Source organism: Astyanax mexicanus, chromosome 6 (assembly GCF_023375975.1).
Source record: "Astyanax mexicanus isolate ESR-SI-001 chromosome 6, AstMex3_surface, whole genome shotgun sequence".
Taxonomy (NCBI): domain Eukaryota; kingdom Metazoa; phylum Chordata; class Actinopteri; order Characiformes; family Acestrorhamphidae; genus Astyanax; species Astyanax mexicanus.
Window position 1 is genome coordinate 42,852,623 of NC_064413.1, and position 19,271 is coordinate 42,871,893.

A 19,271-nucleotide genomic window follows, 5' to 3' on the forward strand; every position below is an offset into this window, starting at 1 on the left:
ATTTTGCAGTGGCTTTTACCAGCACACATGCATAATCCATAGCCGCTTGCTTTGATGGCATATGCTGGTAGGATTAATAAAAAAGCAAGCATCGTGTGGTTGGAGGCCTTCTTCAGTGGAACACTCACTTTCATGCAGGCTACTGATGAGGGTACGAGGAAAATAGAGGCTGAGAACATGAAATACACAGTGAAATACACATACTGAAAAAGCCTGGGCTAATGTTCTAATGTGCACAGTTCTGCAAGACAGCGTGTAGCAGGGCAGTGGAGATCCAAGCTGGGCAACATAAAGAGCAAGGCATCTCAGAGATGGAGAGAAAAGAGAAAGGAAGGAAAGAAAGAGGAGTTAGAATGGTTATGTTTAAACTATGCTAAGTAGTGGGACCAGGGACTGGAACCCAGGGACTGGAACCACAAATCACAAACCATTAAGGGACTTCTACAGATTTCTATAGCTCATTGATGTCTTCATGGTATGGTCAATGTATGGGATTATTATACCTTATACTAGGGGTCGGCAGTTAACTTTGGCCGTGAGCCAGTGTAATGGGATGGAGTACTACAGACTTGTTGAACCCAATTGCAGAACAGTTGACCTCAAAGCAGGTAACCGCAAGAAGATCCAACCCGTGTCATCAGAGTCGTGGTCCAATACACTACCGCTAGTGAATTGGGACACAGCCAGAAAAATTGCTCTTGTAAGGAGATATTGAGCCCAAGAATGGGCGAAAAAACAAAAACGTGTGGAAACGCTGAGTGCGAGAGAAAGACAAGAAAGGAATGTAAACCAAAGCTCGCCAGAGAAGCATTTTATTATTTATTTTTTACATTATCGTTAATTGCAGTTCAAATAACCTCACAGGCCAGATGTCTCATGCCCATTGCCGACCCCTGCTTTTATACTGTATAAGGTAGTATTTCTTTGGTGCTACGCTATCCAACTTATTTTCTATGCCCAGCTCTGTTTACTTTTTGTTAGACCTTCCAAATAATAAACATACATCAATATACATCATATAAAATGAGCAATATAATCTTCTATCAGAGGGTGTCATATCAATTGGAAGCCGAGGAGAATTTAGCTTTGTTTTAAACACAACACAGAAACATGGAGTGTAACTTATATTCACCACTATTTAAACAAGAAGTTAAAGGCCCTAAATATAATCATTCAGTAATGTCCACCAAACATTCATCCAAACTTCTGCTCTTACTCGTTTGTGGAGGCAAAATCAACCCCAGAACATCCTTACCCACAGAAATGGTTCAGTCTTGGAGCTCTGGTGATGCATCAGGTGATTATGATGCTCTTGGGTTAGCTCTGAGGATAACATCTTTTCCGACAGACTTCTCTCCACAAATGGTGTCAGCAGGTGTATGGACGTTTGAGTGGATGTTCTAAAGTTAACACCTTTAAAAGATAAAGCACCTCTTCTTTGGAAGGAAGTGGATATAAAATTATATGCGGCCCAAGAACTCTCAAATCCTTTTATGATCAGTCTCCACAGCTGAAGATTACTTCAGACTGCATTCCCTTTGAGTGCAATACAATTTTAAATCATTTGATATGAATTGGCCAAGTAAAGGCAGAAGAAACAAACTTTAATGTGGGCATGGTGGAGTAGCTTGGATAGATGAGCCTCTTACGGCTTCCTAATGAACCTTTTAGTTTTTTTTTTTTTTTTTTTTTCAGTATCACAATATATCACAATGTCTTGAATCATAACCCCTGTATTATGATATGTATTTTATGGTCAAGTACTTGCAAATGCACAGCCCTAATTAAAAAGCTCTTTAGGGAACCAAAAATGGTTCTTCAATAGATGAGTGTCCTCTTTACAAACAAAGGGTGTAATCAATGCAGGATTAATGCAATACAGTTTCAAAGTTAGATCTGTTTGTTTGTTTGGGTTGCATATTATTACATTATGTAAAACTTCATATAGAAATAGTTGATTACCAGTATCATTAAGTCACTATCCCCATTAAATCCTCTAATCATTTAATGTTTTTTTTTTCTTCCAAAAATTGTAATAGTCTGCTGACCTGTAATATGAATTCTGCCCGGTTTACTTTTTTTTTTTACTGTCTATCACTTATTTGACAGTATCATGATCATAGCACCATTTTTGGTAAACTAAATAAATTTGAAAACAGTAATTGAAGTCACTTACAACTTGCTACAATTATATTTGACAGCTACTGTAATACATACTGCTGTGACACGAGACATGACATCTTTTAATGTCTGGGACTGCGAGGAAATGGCTGGAAAAGATTACATTGGAAGCTTTGGTAGTTCGGACCGCACCGATTAACTTTACCGCAATAAATTATTTCTCAGTAATGATGAGAAATTGCTTAATCCCTGAGCTATTCCTGACCACAGATGGAGTTTGGATATGTCCAAGTGGCCAGCAATCACATGCTCTAATATATGCAGTTATCTCAGTCAGATGCCCAGTGTTTATACAAAGAAAATCTGCATGCTTACTGATCTTCTGCAGGTTTTGGCTAAGGGATGTAATCCATTGGGGATATTAAACATTTTCCACCCATCTTCTCTGTGGTTGGTGCAATTTACTGCACAACAGCTCATATTCATTGTTGCTCTCTGGTGTGAAGAGTGCTGTTTTCTGCTACTTTGTTCCCTTGGTTGCTTTCAAAATCATTTTAGTTCAGTTTGGGCACATTTATTTTAAAGAGATTGAAGCAGAACACATAGGTTATGCACAGTGGGATGCTGTTCTGATGGTTTCCAGTTGTTTTTGGACTAAACTTGGATAATTATCTATTACAACATGTCATTCTGCTCTAGAATTGAGTTTAATTTGGTTACTGACGCTGTCCATATATGAATAGCATTGGTCAAATGTACAGAATAGAATATCTGCAGCTTACAGTAAAAGATTATGGTTCTTTTTTAAGCCTTTATGACATTAATTATATTAATTATATTTATTCAGGAGAGAAAATCAGATTTTTGGAAGCTTTGGAGTCAAGGAAGCACCCTTAAACATGCAAAGTAGGAGGAAATCTCCAGGACAAGAGATGGAAATCACTGCTTCATCATGATCTGTGTAAGAATATAGGAAGAATGTAGGCAGCCAAATATACGTCTTTACATATTCTTGCACATATGCAGCTCTGGAAAAAAATAAGAGACCACTTCACTTTCTAAATCAGTTTCTCTGATTTTGTTATTGCTATTTATAGGTATTTGTTTGAGTAAAATGAACATTGTTGTTTTATTCTATGAACTATGGACAACATTTCTCCCAAATTCCAAATAAAAATAGTGTCATTTAGAGCATTTATATTAAGAAAATGAGAAATGGCTGAAATAACAAAAAAAGATGCAGAGCTTTTAGATCTCAGTTTATAGAGTTCAGACATTATATATTTGGTGGAATAACCCTGGTTTTAATCACATTTTTCATGCATCTTGGCATTTTCTCCTCCACCAGTCTTACACACTGCTTTTGGATAACTTTATGTCACTCCTGGTGCAAACATTTAAGCAGGTCAGCTTGGTTTGATGGCTTGTGATCATCTGTCCTCTTGATTATATTCCAGAGGTTTTCTATTCGGTGAAATCAAAGAAACTCATCATTTTTAAGTGCTCTCTTTTTTTTATTTATTTTTTTATAACGCACTTGAAAGCTTCAGTGTATTTGACATAGATATGCCATGTAACATTATAGAAAAAGATATTAAGTAATTAAGTAAATAATTAGGTAAATAGACACGCTATGGTATGGTATGGAAATATCATTTGTTGCCTGAGGCTAACACAGTGCAATAGAGGTTTAGCTAATTAAAATGCTTAATTGTAAACTGAGAGTCTGCATGTCTGTCTGTGTTTGTGTGTTATTTTACAGTATACCAACTACAGCAGGAGGCGCCGAGACCAAAGAGAATCACATGTCCACAGGAGGTCAGTAAAGGTGCATGTCAGTGTACATTTTCTGTCCTCGGTTTAGTAAATCACATGCTATGTGACCTTTAAAACTGGAACAGAGCAGTTGCTGTAAATGACCAGGGCTTCAGTATTGTTACAGTCTGCAAAGAAAATTACAGTCTGCTGTAATTCATTATAACACTTGTTATTTTGCAGTTTGTACAGTTGTAGCCCATCTGTTGCTACTCTTTTTAACCACAGTGCACATAATTCCTCAATCATTCCCTATCATCTTCAGCGGTGGTCAATTTCTGACCACAGAACCACTCTTGGTTGATTATTTCAGATTGTGGGCTATTTCCAACCACTTTCACTGCAGGGTGTAAAAATCCCTGCAACAATGCAGAAGCACTTATAACACTGTCAGGTTGGCATCACTGCTGATCTGCTAAGAATGTTCACCTTCTAAATAATATATGTTCAACAGTGATCCAATGGTGGGGGCTTTATGGATTGGATGGGTAGTAAATGAAAGAAAAAAGCGTGCTTTATTTTGTTGGTGCTTACAGTGTTGGGAGGGTTACTATAAGAATGTGTTCCATTACACATTACTGATTACCTGTTCAAAAGTGTAATTGTAACCCAATTTAAAGGAAGACTATTTTGCATGTTTTAACGTGATCTGATTGCTTGCCACTAATTTTGAATTACTTGTGTTTTAAAGACACAAATTCAAATAAAGGCAAAGGAGAATATTAAATATTGTATGCATTTATTTGCAGATGATGTGTGCATGCATGATGATTTATTAATTTATTTACCTGAAAATGGTAATATGGCATCGAGCCCTACCCTCTCAAATTAAATCATCAAACTGCTGAACACTGATCAGTTCAACTTTACTTTAAAGCCTAAACCAATAATAATAATAATAATAATAATAATAATAAAAATAATAAATTGTTTTAATTGCATATATTCATATATGATTTTAATTTTGTGTTCACAGTAATACAACAAAGTAAAAACAACACCGTTTTTTATTTATTTATTTATTTATTTATTTTTGCTGATTTTCTTCCAGTGCATGGATAATCCACTTGCATTTTTTTTATATCATGTATTGTCAATATTATTTATATATTACACTGATATGCCAAATGTCTTGGAACAGGAACTGATATTGTGTCCCATGCCTTTTGCCATGTCGGTATCACTTTAAAATAAGACTACCTTTGTAAAGGGTTTATAAATGGTTTACAATTAGTTTATTAATGGCTACTAATTAGGTTGTTTTGGCGAACATTTGGCCCTTTCTAAGTATGTGTTATAACTGATTATTAATGATTTTTAAGGCATTTACAACCTAATTAGTAACAACTAATATAAAATAACTAATTGTAAACCGTTTATAAACCCTTTATAAGGGTAGTCTTATTTTAAAGTGTCCTGTGAAAGCTCAAGAAGGCTGCATTGTGTCTGAATGTGATTTTTGTTACTTTTCTGTTCATTTGCACATTCTCATTGCCACCCACTGCACTGTCTGCTTTGGGTGGTAATGTCAAGTCAAGTGGCTTTTGTTGTTTTTTCATTTGAGAACAAGTACCCAGTGCACTAAAATTACGTTCCTCTGGAACAATAGTGCAACATGGGGCAAATACAATATACTAGTGCATCTCAAAAAAATGTGAATATTTTTGAAAAGTTACTTTATTTTCGGTAGTTCAGTTCAAAATGTGAAAATTTGAATATTATATAAGAACAATTGGTACTTTTGGCAATGTGGGCTGTGTGCCAAGTCCTGCTGGAAAATGAAATCCACATCTCCATAAAAGTTGTCAGTAGAGAGAAGCATGAAGTGCTGTAAGATTTTCTGGGAAAACAAAGCTGCTGTGACTTTAGACTTGATAAAACACAGTGGATCAACACCAGCAGATGACATGACTTTCAAAAATTGAAAGAAAAACAAAAAAAACTAGGTGTTTAACCTTACTCACAAGTTAACACCTCACAAACTGTATAGGTGTTGTGTTTTCAAGCTCTCTCTTGAGCTAAAACTCCATGATTTATTTACATACTGGTATCCTAGGACATACGGCAAGTCAGTTTATTTATGGTAATGTATTTTTAGTTATAGCAGTGTCATTAAAATTGGGTTAAATATGCTATACTTGGCTTTAAAAGGTTACAGATTACTATGTCAAATGTTGTTAAATACGTTAAACAGATTTGCACAGTAACTAAAATATCAAAGTGACTGACTGCACTGCATTTACTGAATATCATTTAAAACTTCATAATTAAATATTACACTCTGAAGCGGATTTGTAGAGACTTGCCCATAGAAGATGTGATTTGGAAAAGATGTGTAATGGGTAAAACTAATTTGTGTGCTTGTACTTGCTCATCTTTTTTCTTATTCTCTCTCTCTCTCTCTCTCTTTCTCTTTCTCTCTCTGACTTTCCAGATTGAAAGCAGGCCCAAGTACTATGGCCGAGAGTGAGTGAAAAACTTTATTATCACCGTCCTCATCCTTTTTCATATAGTCTGCCTGATGTGCTGAGTGTGGGCGAGATGTGTCATTTATGACTGGAATTAGATGTGGCGCAAGACTCTCCGATGTGTGGGTGTTAATAAGAGAGGATATGAATAAAAGAGAGCGCGAGAGTTGGAAAGAAAAAGACAGTGATGAATGGGATGTGTCAACTGTGTGATGGAGGGTGTGCATGTCCTTGAGTGTGTGGTTTAGGCCTGGGTTTATTTGAGTGTGTTAGGAAATGAGATCTGTGTGTATATGTGTGTGTGTGTGTGTGTGTGTGTGTGTGTGTGTGTGTGTTTGTGCATGTATTCATGTCCTTGCACTGGGCTCTTTCTGCAGGTTTCATGGACTAATCTCTAGAGAGCAGGCAGATGAGCTGCTGGCCGGAGCAGAGGGGGCTTACCTCATCCGAGAGAGCCAGCGGCAGCCTGGCACTTGCACACTCGCCTTGAGGTACACACGTGAACATGCATTAGACACAGCTTACACACATACTCATGATCCCTATAGGTTCTACGTACCAAAAAAGCTTTAGCTTGACACTCTACCACACTCCCCTTGGTTTAAGTCCAAAAATGCTAAAATCCACAAAATCACTGGGTTAAAAATTTAACAGTTTATATTTTAAAAAATATGTTAATACAGAAGTCCTTCCAAAAGTTAACCAAAAGTGAGCTCTACAAAAAGAAAGAGGTTGGATTAACTGCTCCGTCTTGTCCATCTCCAACACACACTAAAACTCACCCCTCCCTCTCCTGTTTCTCTATGGAACTCTTAGCTCCTCCCACAGCCTCTTTCTCATGTAATTACCCACAGCTATTCTGTTGTACATATATGTGTAAACACCTTAAATAGTACATATTTTCCAGATCCTTCAAACAAAATGAACTAAAATATTTATAGCAAATAACAGAACTATTACATTATTTGCAATAATCCAACAACCAGATTAACATTTTATATACAAACTAAACCTAGGCTCCTACAACCCCTTTATGAGAACCAGTCTTTACACACAAATCTTGGTTGTAGGGATGCAATTTTAGACTGAACTCATATTTTCCATTTGAATATCTGCCAATACTGATGCATACATTTTAATAAAATGCAGAAATTTGGACACAAAATGCAAACATTTCAGTAAAGCAGCCCTGCATTATTAAACATTCTGCTCTTCTGGAATTACACAAAGTGTCCCAAATGTACTGTTATTTGTAATGCATTTTGGCCAACAGTTCAATGCTCTTTTAGTACTTTATTTGTATAACCTAGAAAAATAAAAACAATTATTTTGCCTGTACTTGAGGTACAAGAGGTTTGTATTAATTTTTCATGGTATTAATTTTAATGTAATTTTAATTTAATTAAATGTTGTTTTGCCACAGGCTTGTTCCAGAATGCATAAAATATCATTTTAAATGATGAAATATAAAATAAAATCATTATTATTTAATTCACAACATATACATACACACATTTGCTCATTCACAAAGACATTTGTTTTCTTTATTATCAGTCATTCTATCTGAACACTCATCTTCTCCCTCTCTCTCTTTCCTGTATTACAGGTTCGGGGGTCAAACGCTAAACTACAGGCTCTTCTATGATGGGAAGCACTTTGTGGGAGAGAAGCGCTTTGAGTCGGTGCATGACCTGGTTACAGATGGCCTCATCACTCTCTATATCGAGACCAAAGCGGCGGAGTACATCGCCAAGATGACCACCAACCCCATCTATCAGCATCTCGGCTACACATCCTTACTGAGGGACAAGATCACGCACCGCCTGAACCGGGCACGCTCAGAACCCAAGAGAGTCACTTTCCAACAAGATGAGAAGGTGAGGGCTATTAGGCTTGCTCTAACTTTAACACACTTTGATGGACCTTTGAACAAATCCCTTAACCCTAAAGGCTTCCTGAATGCTGAGTGCTTCCCCACTGCTCTGGGCATGTGTGCTCACTGTATCATTGTGTCACTGTTGTGTATGTGTGTGTTCACTGCATGAATGGGTTAAAGGTAGAGTCCAAATTACATCTGTGTCCAACACACATGGTGAATATGGCTCTTTTTCTTTATTTTATTTGTATTGCATTGGCTGTATCATCATGGGTTTGGTTAGGTTTCGCAGGTGCCTAAAATAACAGAATTGTCCGCTAGTTCCAGCAGTGGTAGCATTGTTTGATAGAACAGTTCTATCTAATGGGTGGACAGTTTTAAGGGGAAAACAGGAGAGCAGAATATACCATCTTAATACAGGGTTTGGAAAATGAAACTGAAACACCTGGTTTTAGACCACAATAATTTATTGTGACGGCGGACAGTTCTGGTGGAAACAGGAGAGTTGAGGTGCACATTGAATTCTGCCGTGATTTGGGCAGCCGTGGTTTTATGTTTTTTGGATACAATCCAGGTTAGCACACGAACATCCCTTTCAGACAGCTTCCTCTTACAGCGTCCACAGTTAATCCTGTTGAATGTGGTTGGTCCTTCTTGGTGGTATGCTGATATTACCCTGCACACTGTGGCTCTTGATACATCACAAAGACTTGCTGTCTTGGTCACAGATGCGCCAGCAAGATGTGCACCAACAATTTGTCCTCTTTTGAACTCATTGTCACCCATAATGTTGTGTATTGCAATATTTTGAGCAAAACTGTTCTCTTACCCTTCTAATTGAACCTTCACACTCTGCTCTTACTGGTGCAATGTGCAATTAATGAAGATTGGCCACCAGGCTGATCCAATTTAGCCATGAAACCTCCCACACTAAAATGACCGGTGTTTCAGTTTCACTGTCTAACACCTGTATATTGTCACTGAAACATGATAGCTGATAGTTCTAGTAATCTGAAAGACATGGAGAAATCAGCAGCCTCTAGTAAATGAAACCACCAAATGTTCAGAGAGTTCTTGAATGATCTTGTTTGCACTGCACAGTGTGCTTTCAGTTTTTACATGATTCATCCTCTGCTTGTAAGGCAAGATGGGCTTAAAGATATTCTGTTGGCTAGATTCTCTTGTTTTCTCTTGTTTTGGTAACCTAGTGATTGACAGGCATTGTAGATTATGATGTGGATTCAGGTGTGGCTTCGGGTTAGCTAAGGTGTGAATGGCAGGGGCATGGCTAGAAGCCTGCATTGATAGATTATTTAAGTGTGTATCATAGCAGTTTGTCCAAGGGCTCTTTGATCAGTTAATTTTCAAGATGTTTGTTTAGTATAATTCAATCTTTGACAATGGACTTTCCAAATCATGTCCATATCTGCTGAAACACATTTCTTTCTTTACAAGTCATCAGGCCCTTGAAACTCCTTCAGAACATCATCTTTAATCGTCTAAAGTTCAGGCATGTCCATAGGCGTAGGAACCGGGGGGGATATTAGAATATTAGAAATAGGTGGATTTGTCCCCCCCAAAAATGAAATCAGTTCGCTCACATCAGCCGTAATATTAATGAGAAGACAGACCGGACCAATCGGAGGAGGAGAGTCAGTTTGCTGTGGAAGCCCCGCCCCCTCGCTGTGAGATTTAGCAGCGGGATCGGGATGCAGCCGCTTCAGCTGATTTAAAACAGATCTGGATATACGGAGATTTTTCTAACAGAAAGATAACGATAGGCTAACCACATAAACTGTGATTATATGTTTCTGATAACTGGTTAAAAATACACGTCTCTGAATCAAAACACACAGTTTAAACCCACTGTGATTAATAAACTGCAGCTGTGTTAGTGAGTTAGTTTAACTTAAATTAATTAGATAGGGAGTCAGGGTTAAAGAAAAAAAATATATATGTAATGTTCAACTTGACCTGTACCTGATCAGCTAATCACTATTTCATTTTCAAACTGTTTATTAATTTAGGATTGCAGGACTTAGTGTGAGCTATAATGAACGAAAATGAATTTAACTAACTAGTTAACTAGAAGCTGCATGTAGTGGATAGTCAGGATTTAGTACAGTACTTTGTTTGTAGTTTAAAGCAGTTTCTTAACCCTGATCACTGCCCTAAATCTGTGTTTTCCACCTGATCCACCTGATCAGCTAATAAACAGTCATTTACTGAGTTTACCTGTTAAAATCCTTTTGCCCCCTATGGAGCCTAAATTAATCATGTAAATCCAGCAGTGTATTAGACACATCATACCACCACTTTATTAAATGCCTTTAAAGCAGAGGAAGCTCAAGAATATGCAGAACAGTGTTAATATGCAGTAGAATATGTAAGAACAGGGTTGAGAAATACTGCTGTAACGTGACTTCTGTTCATTTGTAGTTCACAGTAAGACCACATGTCCTGACGTTTATAAAAATCTCTATGCAACGTAAAGTTACATTCTTTTACATAAAAGGACACCATCTTAAGAAGAGCTCTCAGTAGAAAAAAAAATAAAAGCGCAGGAGAAAATGTAAATATATGACAGAATTGACATGCCAATACATAATAATAATAATAATAATAATAATAATAATAATAATAACCAAATCTGTTATATTATTTTAAATATTAGGTGATAACTGATAATTTTTGTTATATGTATATAATTCAGACATTGCATGCATATTTTTTTCTAACAACAGTAACTGTAACGTGGAGTAACCTGTTTAGGTTGTAAAATCACCTTATAATAATAATTTACTTTTAATTTAAAGTAATTTCCACAAATGTTGTTCTAGGAAACTATAGGGTGGGCTTGGGTTCATATTGGCAAATGTGTCCCCCCCAATATCAAGCCCGCTCCTACGCCCTTGGGCATGTCACTCTTTGCTGCTTTTCCTCTGCTGGCTTCCTGGTTTTAGCCCGCATCACATTCCAATTACTGATGCTGGCCTACAAAGCCAAAAACAGTCCAGCTTCTTCATTCTTGATGGCAGAGGTTAAATCCAGATAGGCGCCAAGAGCTTTTTGGGCTTTGAAGCTTTAAAGACGGCTTGTCTCAACCCACCATCCCATGGATGTCTCTTGAAAGAGACACATCCCAACTGTACTGGTACCAAGATGGTGGAAAAAACTTCTACTGGGTGTCAGAACAGCAGAGTCACTCACTGTCTTTAAACACAGACTGAAGACTCATCTTTTTAAAGAGTTCCTACACTTTTCAAAAATTTTCTCCTAGATTTCTGAACATTATCAAAGCTTGATTCATCTTTCTGATTCTAGTCTTAAGTCTGTACAAGCTAAGCTAAACTAAGCTAAGGAAATTTTTCAACAAAGTAACAAACAAAGCCTTTTTCCTGGTGTCTGCTATAGACCTTAATAGGATATACACTGCTGAGAGAAAGCAAGAGATTTGGTTTTTATAGCCCTGAAACTTCACTCAGCAGAGTGCTGGCTAGGTGCTTCAAACCTTTTCAGATAGATAGGCCTATTCCTTTGTCAAGTGATCCTTGAAAAAGCACAACAATTGTAGAAACTGTAAAAGAAGATGTATGCTGTGATTCCTTTTCCTGTCTATTCTATTAAAGAGAAACCAAAAATGTCTATTTTGTATTATGTATTAGTGTCATTGATGATGTTGATTGATGTGACTATGTTGATGACTTTAATGGGTCGCTCCAGCCCTAGTCTGAGTCCATTCATCATTAAATATTCACACAGTTGAATGGAGACGACATCACGGATGCAAACATTCACTTTGTTATTTTTCCAGTCTGCTCGAAGATGATTGTGACGAATGAAGTTTTATTCTAGTCATCACGACTATAACCGCTATAACAAATGTTTGTCCTCCAGAAACAAAAGACAAATGTAAAAAAGAAATGGATCTGAGTGTTTGGACACTTCCGTGACGGAGTGTGATGGAGTGTCCCAGGAGTGCAGCGCTCCTGTTCGCCTGAGTGGCTCTGATGGAAGATAATGGTGGCAAATGTGCCGTTGCCTTTCTCATCCCTCATACACTCCATCCGATTCAGTCTCTCATCTCTCAGACACAGTGTCTGATTCTCTGACAGATGAGTCTGAGCCCACTCCGCCCGTCAGGCTTGCACGGTCTATTGTGTGCATTTTAATCTGATACACTCCAAGTGAAATGACCCTAGGTGATATGCTGGCAGTGAGTTATTAATTATTTTTTAATTAAATTATAAAGTAATGTTAGCTATCCTCAGCGTGAGCGGGCGTCCTTGCACGGGCCTCCCTTGATAAAAGCAGTGCTGTGATTAGCTGTGTGAATTAGTGTTCTCAGATAATCATATTTGGAAGTTATTTTCTGCTGATGCTGAATTTGGAATTGCTAATGAACTGTGTGATGCTTGGGGAGCTGGTGGCTCTGCAGATTGCAATTACAGCGTTATTTTTTTTTTTAAACCAATTATTTTCCCTATTTTCTGCTAGCTGCCACAAGGGGGCGAAACCTGACCAAACTGACAGAGTGATGGAGAATATACAGTACAAAAAAAAGAGACCACTTCAGTTTCTGTATCAGTTTCTCTGATTTTGCTATTTATATATATGTGTGAGTAAAATGAACATTGTGGTTTTATTCTATAAACTACAGACAACATTTCTCCCAAATTCCAAATAAAACTAGTGTCATTTAGAGCGTTTATTTGCAGAAAATGAGAAATGGCTGAAATAACAAAAAGGATGCAGAGCTTTCAGACCTCAAATAATGCAAAAACAAACAAGTTCATATTCATAGATCAAGTTTTAAAAGTTCAGAAATCAATATTTGGTGGAATAACCCTGTTTTTTTATCACAGTTTTCATGCATCTTTGCATGTTCTCCTCCACCAGTCTTACACACTGCTTTTGGATAACTTTATGCCACTCCTGGTGTATCAATTTGGTAAAATCAAAGAAACTCATAATTTTAGGTGGTCTCTTATTTTTGTTTTCCAGAGCTGTAAAAGTAGGATTCCTAGTTCTGTAAATAATAATGCAGTATAAGTAGATGATTACACTTTACGTTTCATTAAATACTGTTCTAGGGGTGACCAGTTGGTTTGTATGCTGCATTTTTTATTTGTCACAGAATTGAAGACAGAGAAGGAGCAATAAATATATAAATATAATAGTAGGAATAATATTGGACAGCCCTGCTGACTACGCTGAAATAAAAGCTACATTCTTTGTTTAGAGCTAAAGAAAGTACATCCATAACTCTGAGCGTACCATTAAGGCATTTCTATCAGTGGTCAACCACTCCAGAACCCCACACACCAAAAATAAAACCCAGCATCCTCTAGAGGACTTCATCAGCAATATACATGGCATTAAATATAAGCACACTAAATTAAGCTGCAGGAATAATGAAGGGATTATGAATTTGCATTTACTGTGAGTTAGTTATTGAACTGTCTGTCTGAGAGCTTCAGGTCTTTGTCCTAACAAGGAAAAAACAACACATTGTTATTATGTAACAATGTTGCTGCTTACTCAAATCTGGTGTGCAGTAATATGAGACAGCTTCATTTCATCCTCTAGGCTACGAGAAATGCAAATAAAATTCCTTCTCTCTCGGTTTCTGCGGGCTGATGCTGGAATCTGTAGGGTTGATGTTCCCGAACACTTTGATCTCGGCTTCAGAACGTTTCCTTCAGCCTGATGAATAAAACATTTCTGCTTCGCTCTTCATTATCCTCTCGATGAAGAGGCCTAAACAGAAAGAGAGTGGTACTAACATAAGTATTATGATTAAAGATTCAGGATACATTTAGTAAACTTAGACCATTATTCATACTAGGGCTATGGCTGGATGATATATGATGTATGTCAATGTCAAAAAGACATTGTGATATTTTTATTGTTCTGTGATATACAGGTTATTACAGTACTAATAAAACAGTTTTTTCTTCAGAACCAGATTTCTTTAGAAGAAAGAACTATAAACCAACATGTCATAATAAACTTGTCATCATCAAAAAATAGTTTCCCTCAGAAGGAAGTGTCAGATTGCAGATTGCCATTCGGAAACAAGATAAAGGTTACAAGGAACAGTAAATGATTAAAGATTTAGACTGATATGGTCAATATTCATTGAGATATTCATACAGAAGTAGTGTGTAACGCATGTGTCCTGCAACCAGTGGGCCATCCTTTTGTGAATTAACAACTCATTGTCCTATTCCAGCGTGACAATGCTCATCCCCATGCTGCTGCTGCTGTATTCTCAAGAGCTTGCCTTGAAGACCCAGATGCTATGCTATGGCCGGCTGCATAGCCAGTCCTATTCCTGATTGAAAATGTCTGGAAATACTATTTGACATGCTATTAACCTTACTGCAAAATGTGCATGGGATGATGAATTGCAGGACACCATTAGAAATCTCTACAACTTCATGCCAAGGTGTCTGTACATGCTCTACACACTACCCCTGAAAGTGTAGCTCAATTAAAATTGCCCACATCAGTCATGTACAGTATATTTTAAATCATTTATTGTTTCTGGTTGCTTTTATTTGCCTTCCAAATAGCATTTCATTCTGACTCTTCCGTCTGGGTGCCTATATATACCTATTAATAGCAAAATCAGAGAAACTGATTTAGACACTGAATGAAATATAAGAACAACCCTTTCCAAGTTATACAAATAAAGTACTAAAAGAGCATTGAACTCTTTGCCAAAATGCATTACAAATAAAAGTACATTTGGGATACTTTGTGTACTTCCAGAAGAGGTCTCTTATTTTTTTCCAGAGCTGTACATCTCAAATACAGCTATCTTTCTGAGGGCCTCTCATAGTTTTGTGGATCTGGCCACAAAATCAGCAAATCAAATGTTGTCAACTGGACAAAATATATTGTAGAAGCATGATATGTAGTTAACAATTTCTCACCAAGAGGTACACTACCCAAAAGTTGCTTCTAAGAGCCATTTTATAAGGCAGTGGGGGTCGTCTAATCAGGCCTTACCTGTAATCATTGACATAATTGACATTTGAGTTTTGCAGAAATTTGGGTAGCGTATGTATTTCGTCCGTCTCTCAATACTGGCCACATAAAGATCAAATGTCTGTGTGTTTAAATATTTTAAAAGATTTAAATGGGGTTTCCTGTTTTTTTACTCGACTGTACATACTGATGGAAGTGAATATATGTAACCCTGCAGGAAGAATGAACAAATTGCTGTCAATCACTGGATTGCTACAGCTTTAGACTAACATTAATACTGGTACATTAGTAGGGTGTGATGCTCTTTACATGCTGCCCTTCCCCATGAATTCTCATTAACTCACTCTACCTGTCCACCCACCCGTTCTCAGAACTTCTCACTCAATCACATACTGTGGTTGTGCCTCTGTGTGTGTGTGTGTGTGTACTGCCTGTCAAATTCACATAAAGCATCTTGGCAGATGATAAACTGAAGTAAACTCTGGGTCACAGTTTGTATTGCAGCACAGCTTCTCTTTAAAAGAATTGGACTGATGGACTGGAGGAATAGTTTGGTCTTTTGCTGCAATGTTTGTTTTTCCAAAACACGCAATGCTTTAATTCAGTCCTGCTGCTGTTCTTCTAATTTTTTTTTCTTTTCTCTTTCTTTTGAGGAAATGTATTTTTCTCTTATAAACTAATCCTTAAATGGGAGACGGGACACTGTGGCATGTCTGTCAATGGAATGTCTGAATCAAAAACCCTCTAGTTTAATCTTGTTAAAGAACAGATTTTCTGTTGCTCTTGTTTTGTTTAACACTATAACTTATAAGCACAAGTTTAAGGTCAAATCCTTCTATTTTTCTTCCTGATCTGTGGCATCTTCAATGAACATTTTTATTAGTTATAGACCACCATAGACTTTCTACAAAGAGGCATTGACTGCACATGCCTTTTAGTTTCATTCAGTGTTTTTACATAATATAAAAGCATTCATAATATTTAACTTACATTATACTGTACTCTGTTTGTGTACAGCAGGATGTGCTAGCTTGTGTTCTTTATGCATCAACACAGGAACGCTTGTGCAGTTTTATTTAATGCCATAGTGCCTTCTTTTTGTGTGTGTTCAGCTGTCGTGACTAAGGAGAATAGAGCGCGCTCTGAAAAGAGACCAGGCCGCTTTGTCTGTCTCTGTTGTGCTATTTCTTCTCTTGGCCTTCTTTAACAGACAAGAAGCCATCTGCCTCAGGACAAAAAGTGCAAGTCTTGCTCTTGTTCCCTCTGTTACACACACACACACACACACACACACACACACACTCTAAACCATGGCAGTAAATACTCCCCCTCATTGTAGGGCTCGAGCATTCAGACCTGCTCTGTCCTGAGCTGACATTCTTGGTCACCTGAGGAACAGCTGAGGAACACGCTTCAGCATGCTCTCTGAATATACAGTTTTAAATCTTATTTAATGATGTCTATTTTAACATCTTAAAATACAGATGTATCAATGGATATTGTTCCTATTAAAACAGTGGCCAACTAAAGAGTCCTTATGACTGAGGCTCCTGCCCATTAATGGACTTCCTCTTTCCCCTTCCAGAGGGATGAGCAATATATCAATAATATAATATATTAAAAAATATTTCATTAAAGATATCAAAAAATAAAAATGCAATATTTGAAAACCCCTTATATTATATCAAAATACAGCAATACATATGAATTATGTTGGAGAAACTGTGGATTTCACGCAAGTCCTAGAATTCTGGAAGAGTGTTCTAGTATAGACTGAAATGATTTGTAGGATTAAACTTTTAAATTTGTGGCATTATAGTCCAGGATAATATGACTATATAGAGATCTTTATCCTTTTTATTAAGAATTTTGCTTTTAATTGATCATGGTTTCCTGGCTGACACATAGTATTGATTCCACCCAAAAATCTATTTTTATGTAGATAGAAAATAAAATAAATTAAAATAAATTAAGAATAAAATATTAAATAAAAAATCAAATTGATAACAAAGATAAATAGACATGATATAAATAATAATAATATGAGGGTAGAGAAATGGCAGCAATGTAATTTCTATATACCTTGTTTATTGAATACACAAAGTAGCTGTCCAAAAATACGCACATGGGTCAATTGTGTGGAAATGGTTTGGTTTCTGGAGAATTGACACTCATCAGAGCAGCCTGACGACTTTATTTATTACACAAATATATTTATTTATCTCAAACAACATAATTCAGTGCCGTGAAATGCCAAAAAGTTCCAATGTTTAAATGTATGTTTTATAATAAGGGCTACTTACATGCATCACAAGTTATTACTATTTAAATTACTATTAGTACAGCATGTTGTGATTTTGGTGACATGCTTTTGGTTACTGTTTCCACGTCACTTGTATTATTACCATAATCTAAAACTAAACCAAAATAAAAAATTATGTCCAATAATGTCCAAACCAAACAACCGAAATTTAGTCAGACTAAAAGAAGTGGTCTTGGTTTGGATTAAACTGAACCTTATTTGCATTGTTTGCAGTGCAGAAACACTTTCTATAATAGATTGGACTTTAAAACCTATTACATGAAATTAAGGCAGGCCATTAAACAATAGAACAAGAAAAAAAGGAAAATAATCTAAATTAGCTGCAGGAGCACAGGGGAGAGATTAGAGTGTCTGCACACTAGAGACTGAGAAGCATCAGAAACACAGTCCCCCAGTGTATTTATTGAGGATGCTGTGTCAGCTGTGTTGGAGTAGAAATGTGCCTGTATGCAGAAAAACATGCTAAATTGAGCATTAAAACTTTTTAACTAGGGCTGTACGATATAAGTGGAAAAATAACACTCTGATATTTTGTTTTTCTGTAATTGTGTACTGAAATCTTAAAAATCACAAGACAGAAAGTGATTCATCCAATTCTACAATGACAATGATAAAAAACATACATTCTGCTGCCATAGTTTAAACCAATTACATTTTTCTGCAACAAATTGTGACATAAAGGCCCTGTCATGTTCTGGTCCTGTTCTGTGTCTCTCCTGTCTGTCTGTGTTTTTTCCTGCCCTCCTGCCTTGTTTTCCCTGCCATGTGCTTCCCAACACATGGTCCAGTGTTTACTTCTTGTCTCCTCCCATGTCTCCACCTTTAGTGTAACTCCTCCCGCCCCCCCCCCACCCCACCCCCCCCTCCCCCCGTTACCTGTCCCAGGGTGTTGCTTGTTTCCTGTTCCCTCCATGTGTATTTAGGCTCCTTTGTTTCAGTATCCATTGTCGATTCTCGTATGTCTTTACATCAGTCATGGATACCTTGGTTTCCCATTTCAGTTTAGTCTTTGTTTCTTAGTTTATTCTCAGTCTGTTTATTGTGTTTATATGGTTTCTTGTTTTGTTTTCTTTGTTTAAATTAAAAAATCTCTTGCACAATCTGTGAAGGGTACGTAAACCAATAGAAACAAAAATGGGAGGGCACAGGCATAAGATACATGAAAATCCAAGATGGAGGAGAGGCTTATATGTGTGGTGTCCTCTCTTCCACTTCTTTGGCTAAATGTTCTGTATTATATATACAGTACCGGTCAAATGTTTGGACACATCTCTTCTCATTCAGTGTGTTTTCTTTCTTGTTGTGATATTTTTACATTGTAAATTTATTACCAAAAAAATTAAAGCTATATAGGAACACATACATAATTATTCTATATATGTTTTTAGATTTTAGATTTAGAGGACAGATGTGCACACTCTTGGTATTTTAATCTCAGAGTCATTATGAGGAAGAGTCACCTGGAATATCTTTCTCAGTGTTTTGAATGAGTTCCTGGAGGTGCAGAACAATAGTTGCTGTTTTTCGTTCAAGCTGTGAAGCTCCAGCTCATCCCAAATCACCATCTCAGTTTATTAGGTTTCGATCAGGGGATTAATGTGGAGGACAAACACTTTTTTTGTTTACTACATAATTTTATTTGCGTATTAATTATTAATCAAAAATGTTGAAA

General features: G+C 36.8%; 1 protein-coding gene across 1 annotated transcript in view; it reads left to right on the forward strand.

The window, feature by feature from the left end:
- chn2 (chimerin 2) overlaps nt 1-19,271 on the forward strand; it is a 75,380-nt gene that overhangs the window by 35,052 nt on the left and 21,057 nt on the right. The window contains exons 3-6 of the mRNA XM_049480483.1: nt 3,884-3,939; nt 6,371-6,402; nt 6,782-6,895; nt 8,011-8,281. Coding sequence (XP_049336440.1) covers nt 3,884-3,939; nt 6,371-6,402; nt 6,782-6,895; nt 8,011-8,281 — 473 coding nt within the window. The remainder of the gene's footprint in view (nt 1-3,883; nt 3,940-6,370; nt 6,403-6,781; nt 6,896-8,010; nt 8,282-19,271) is intronic.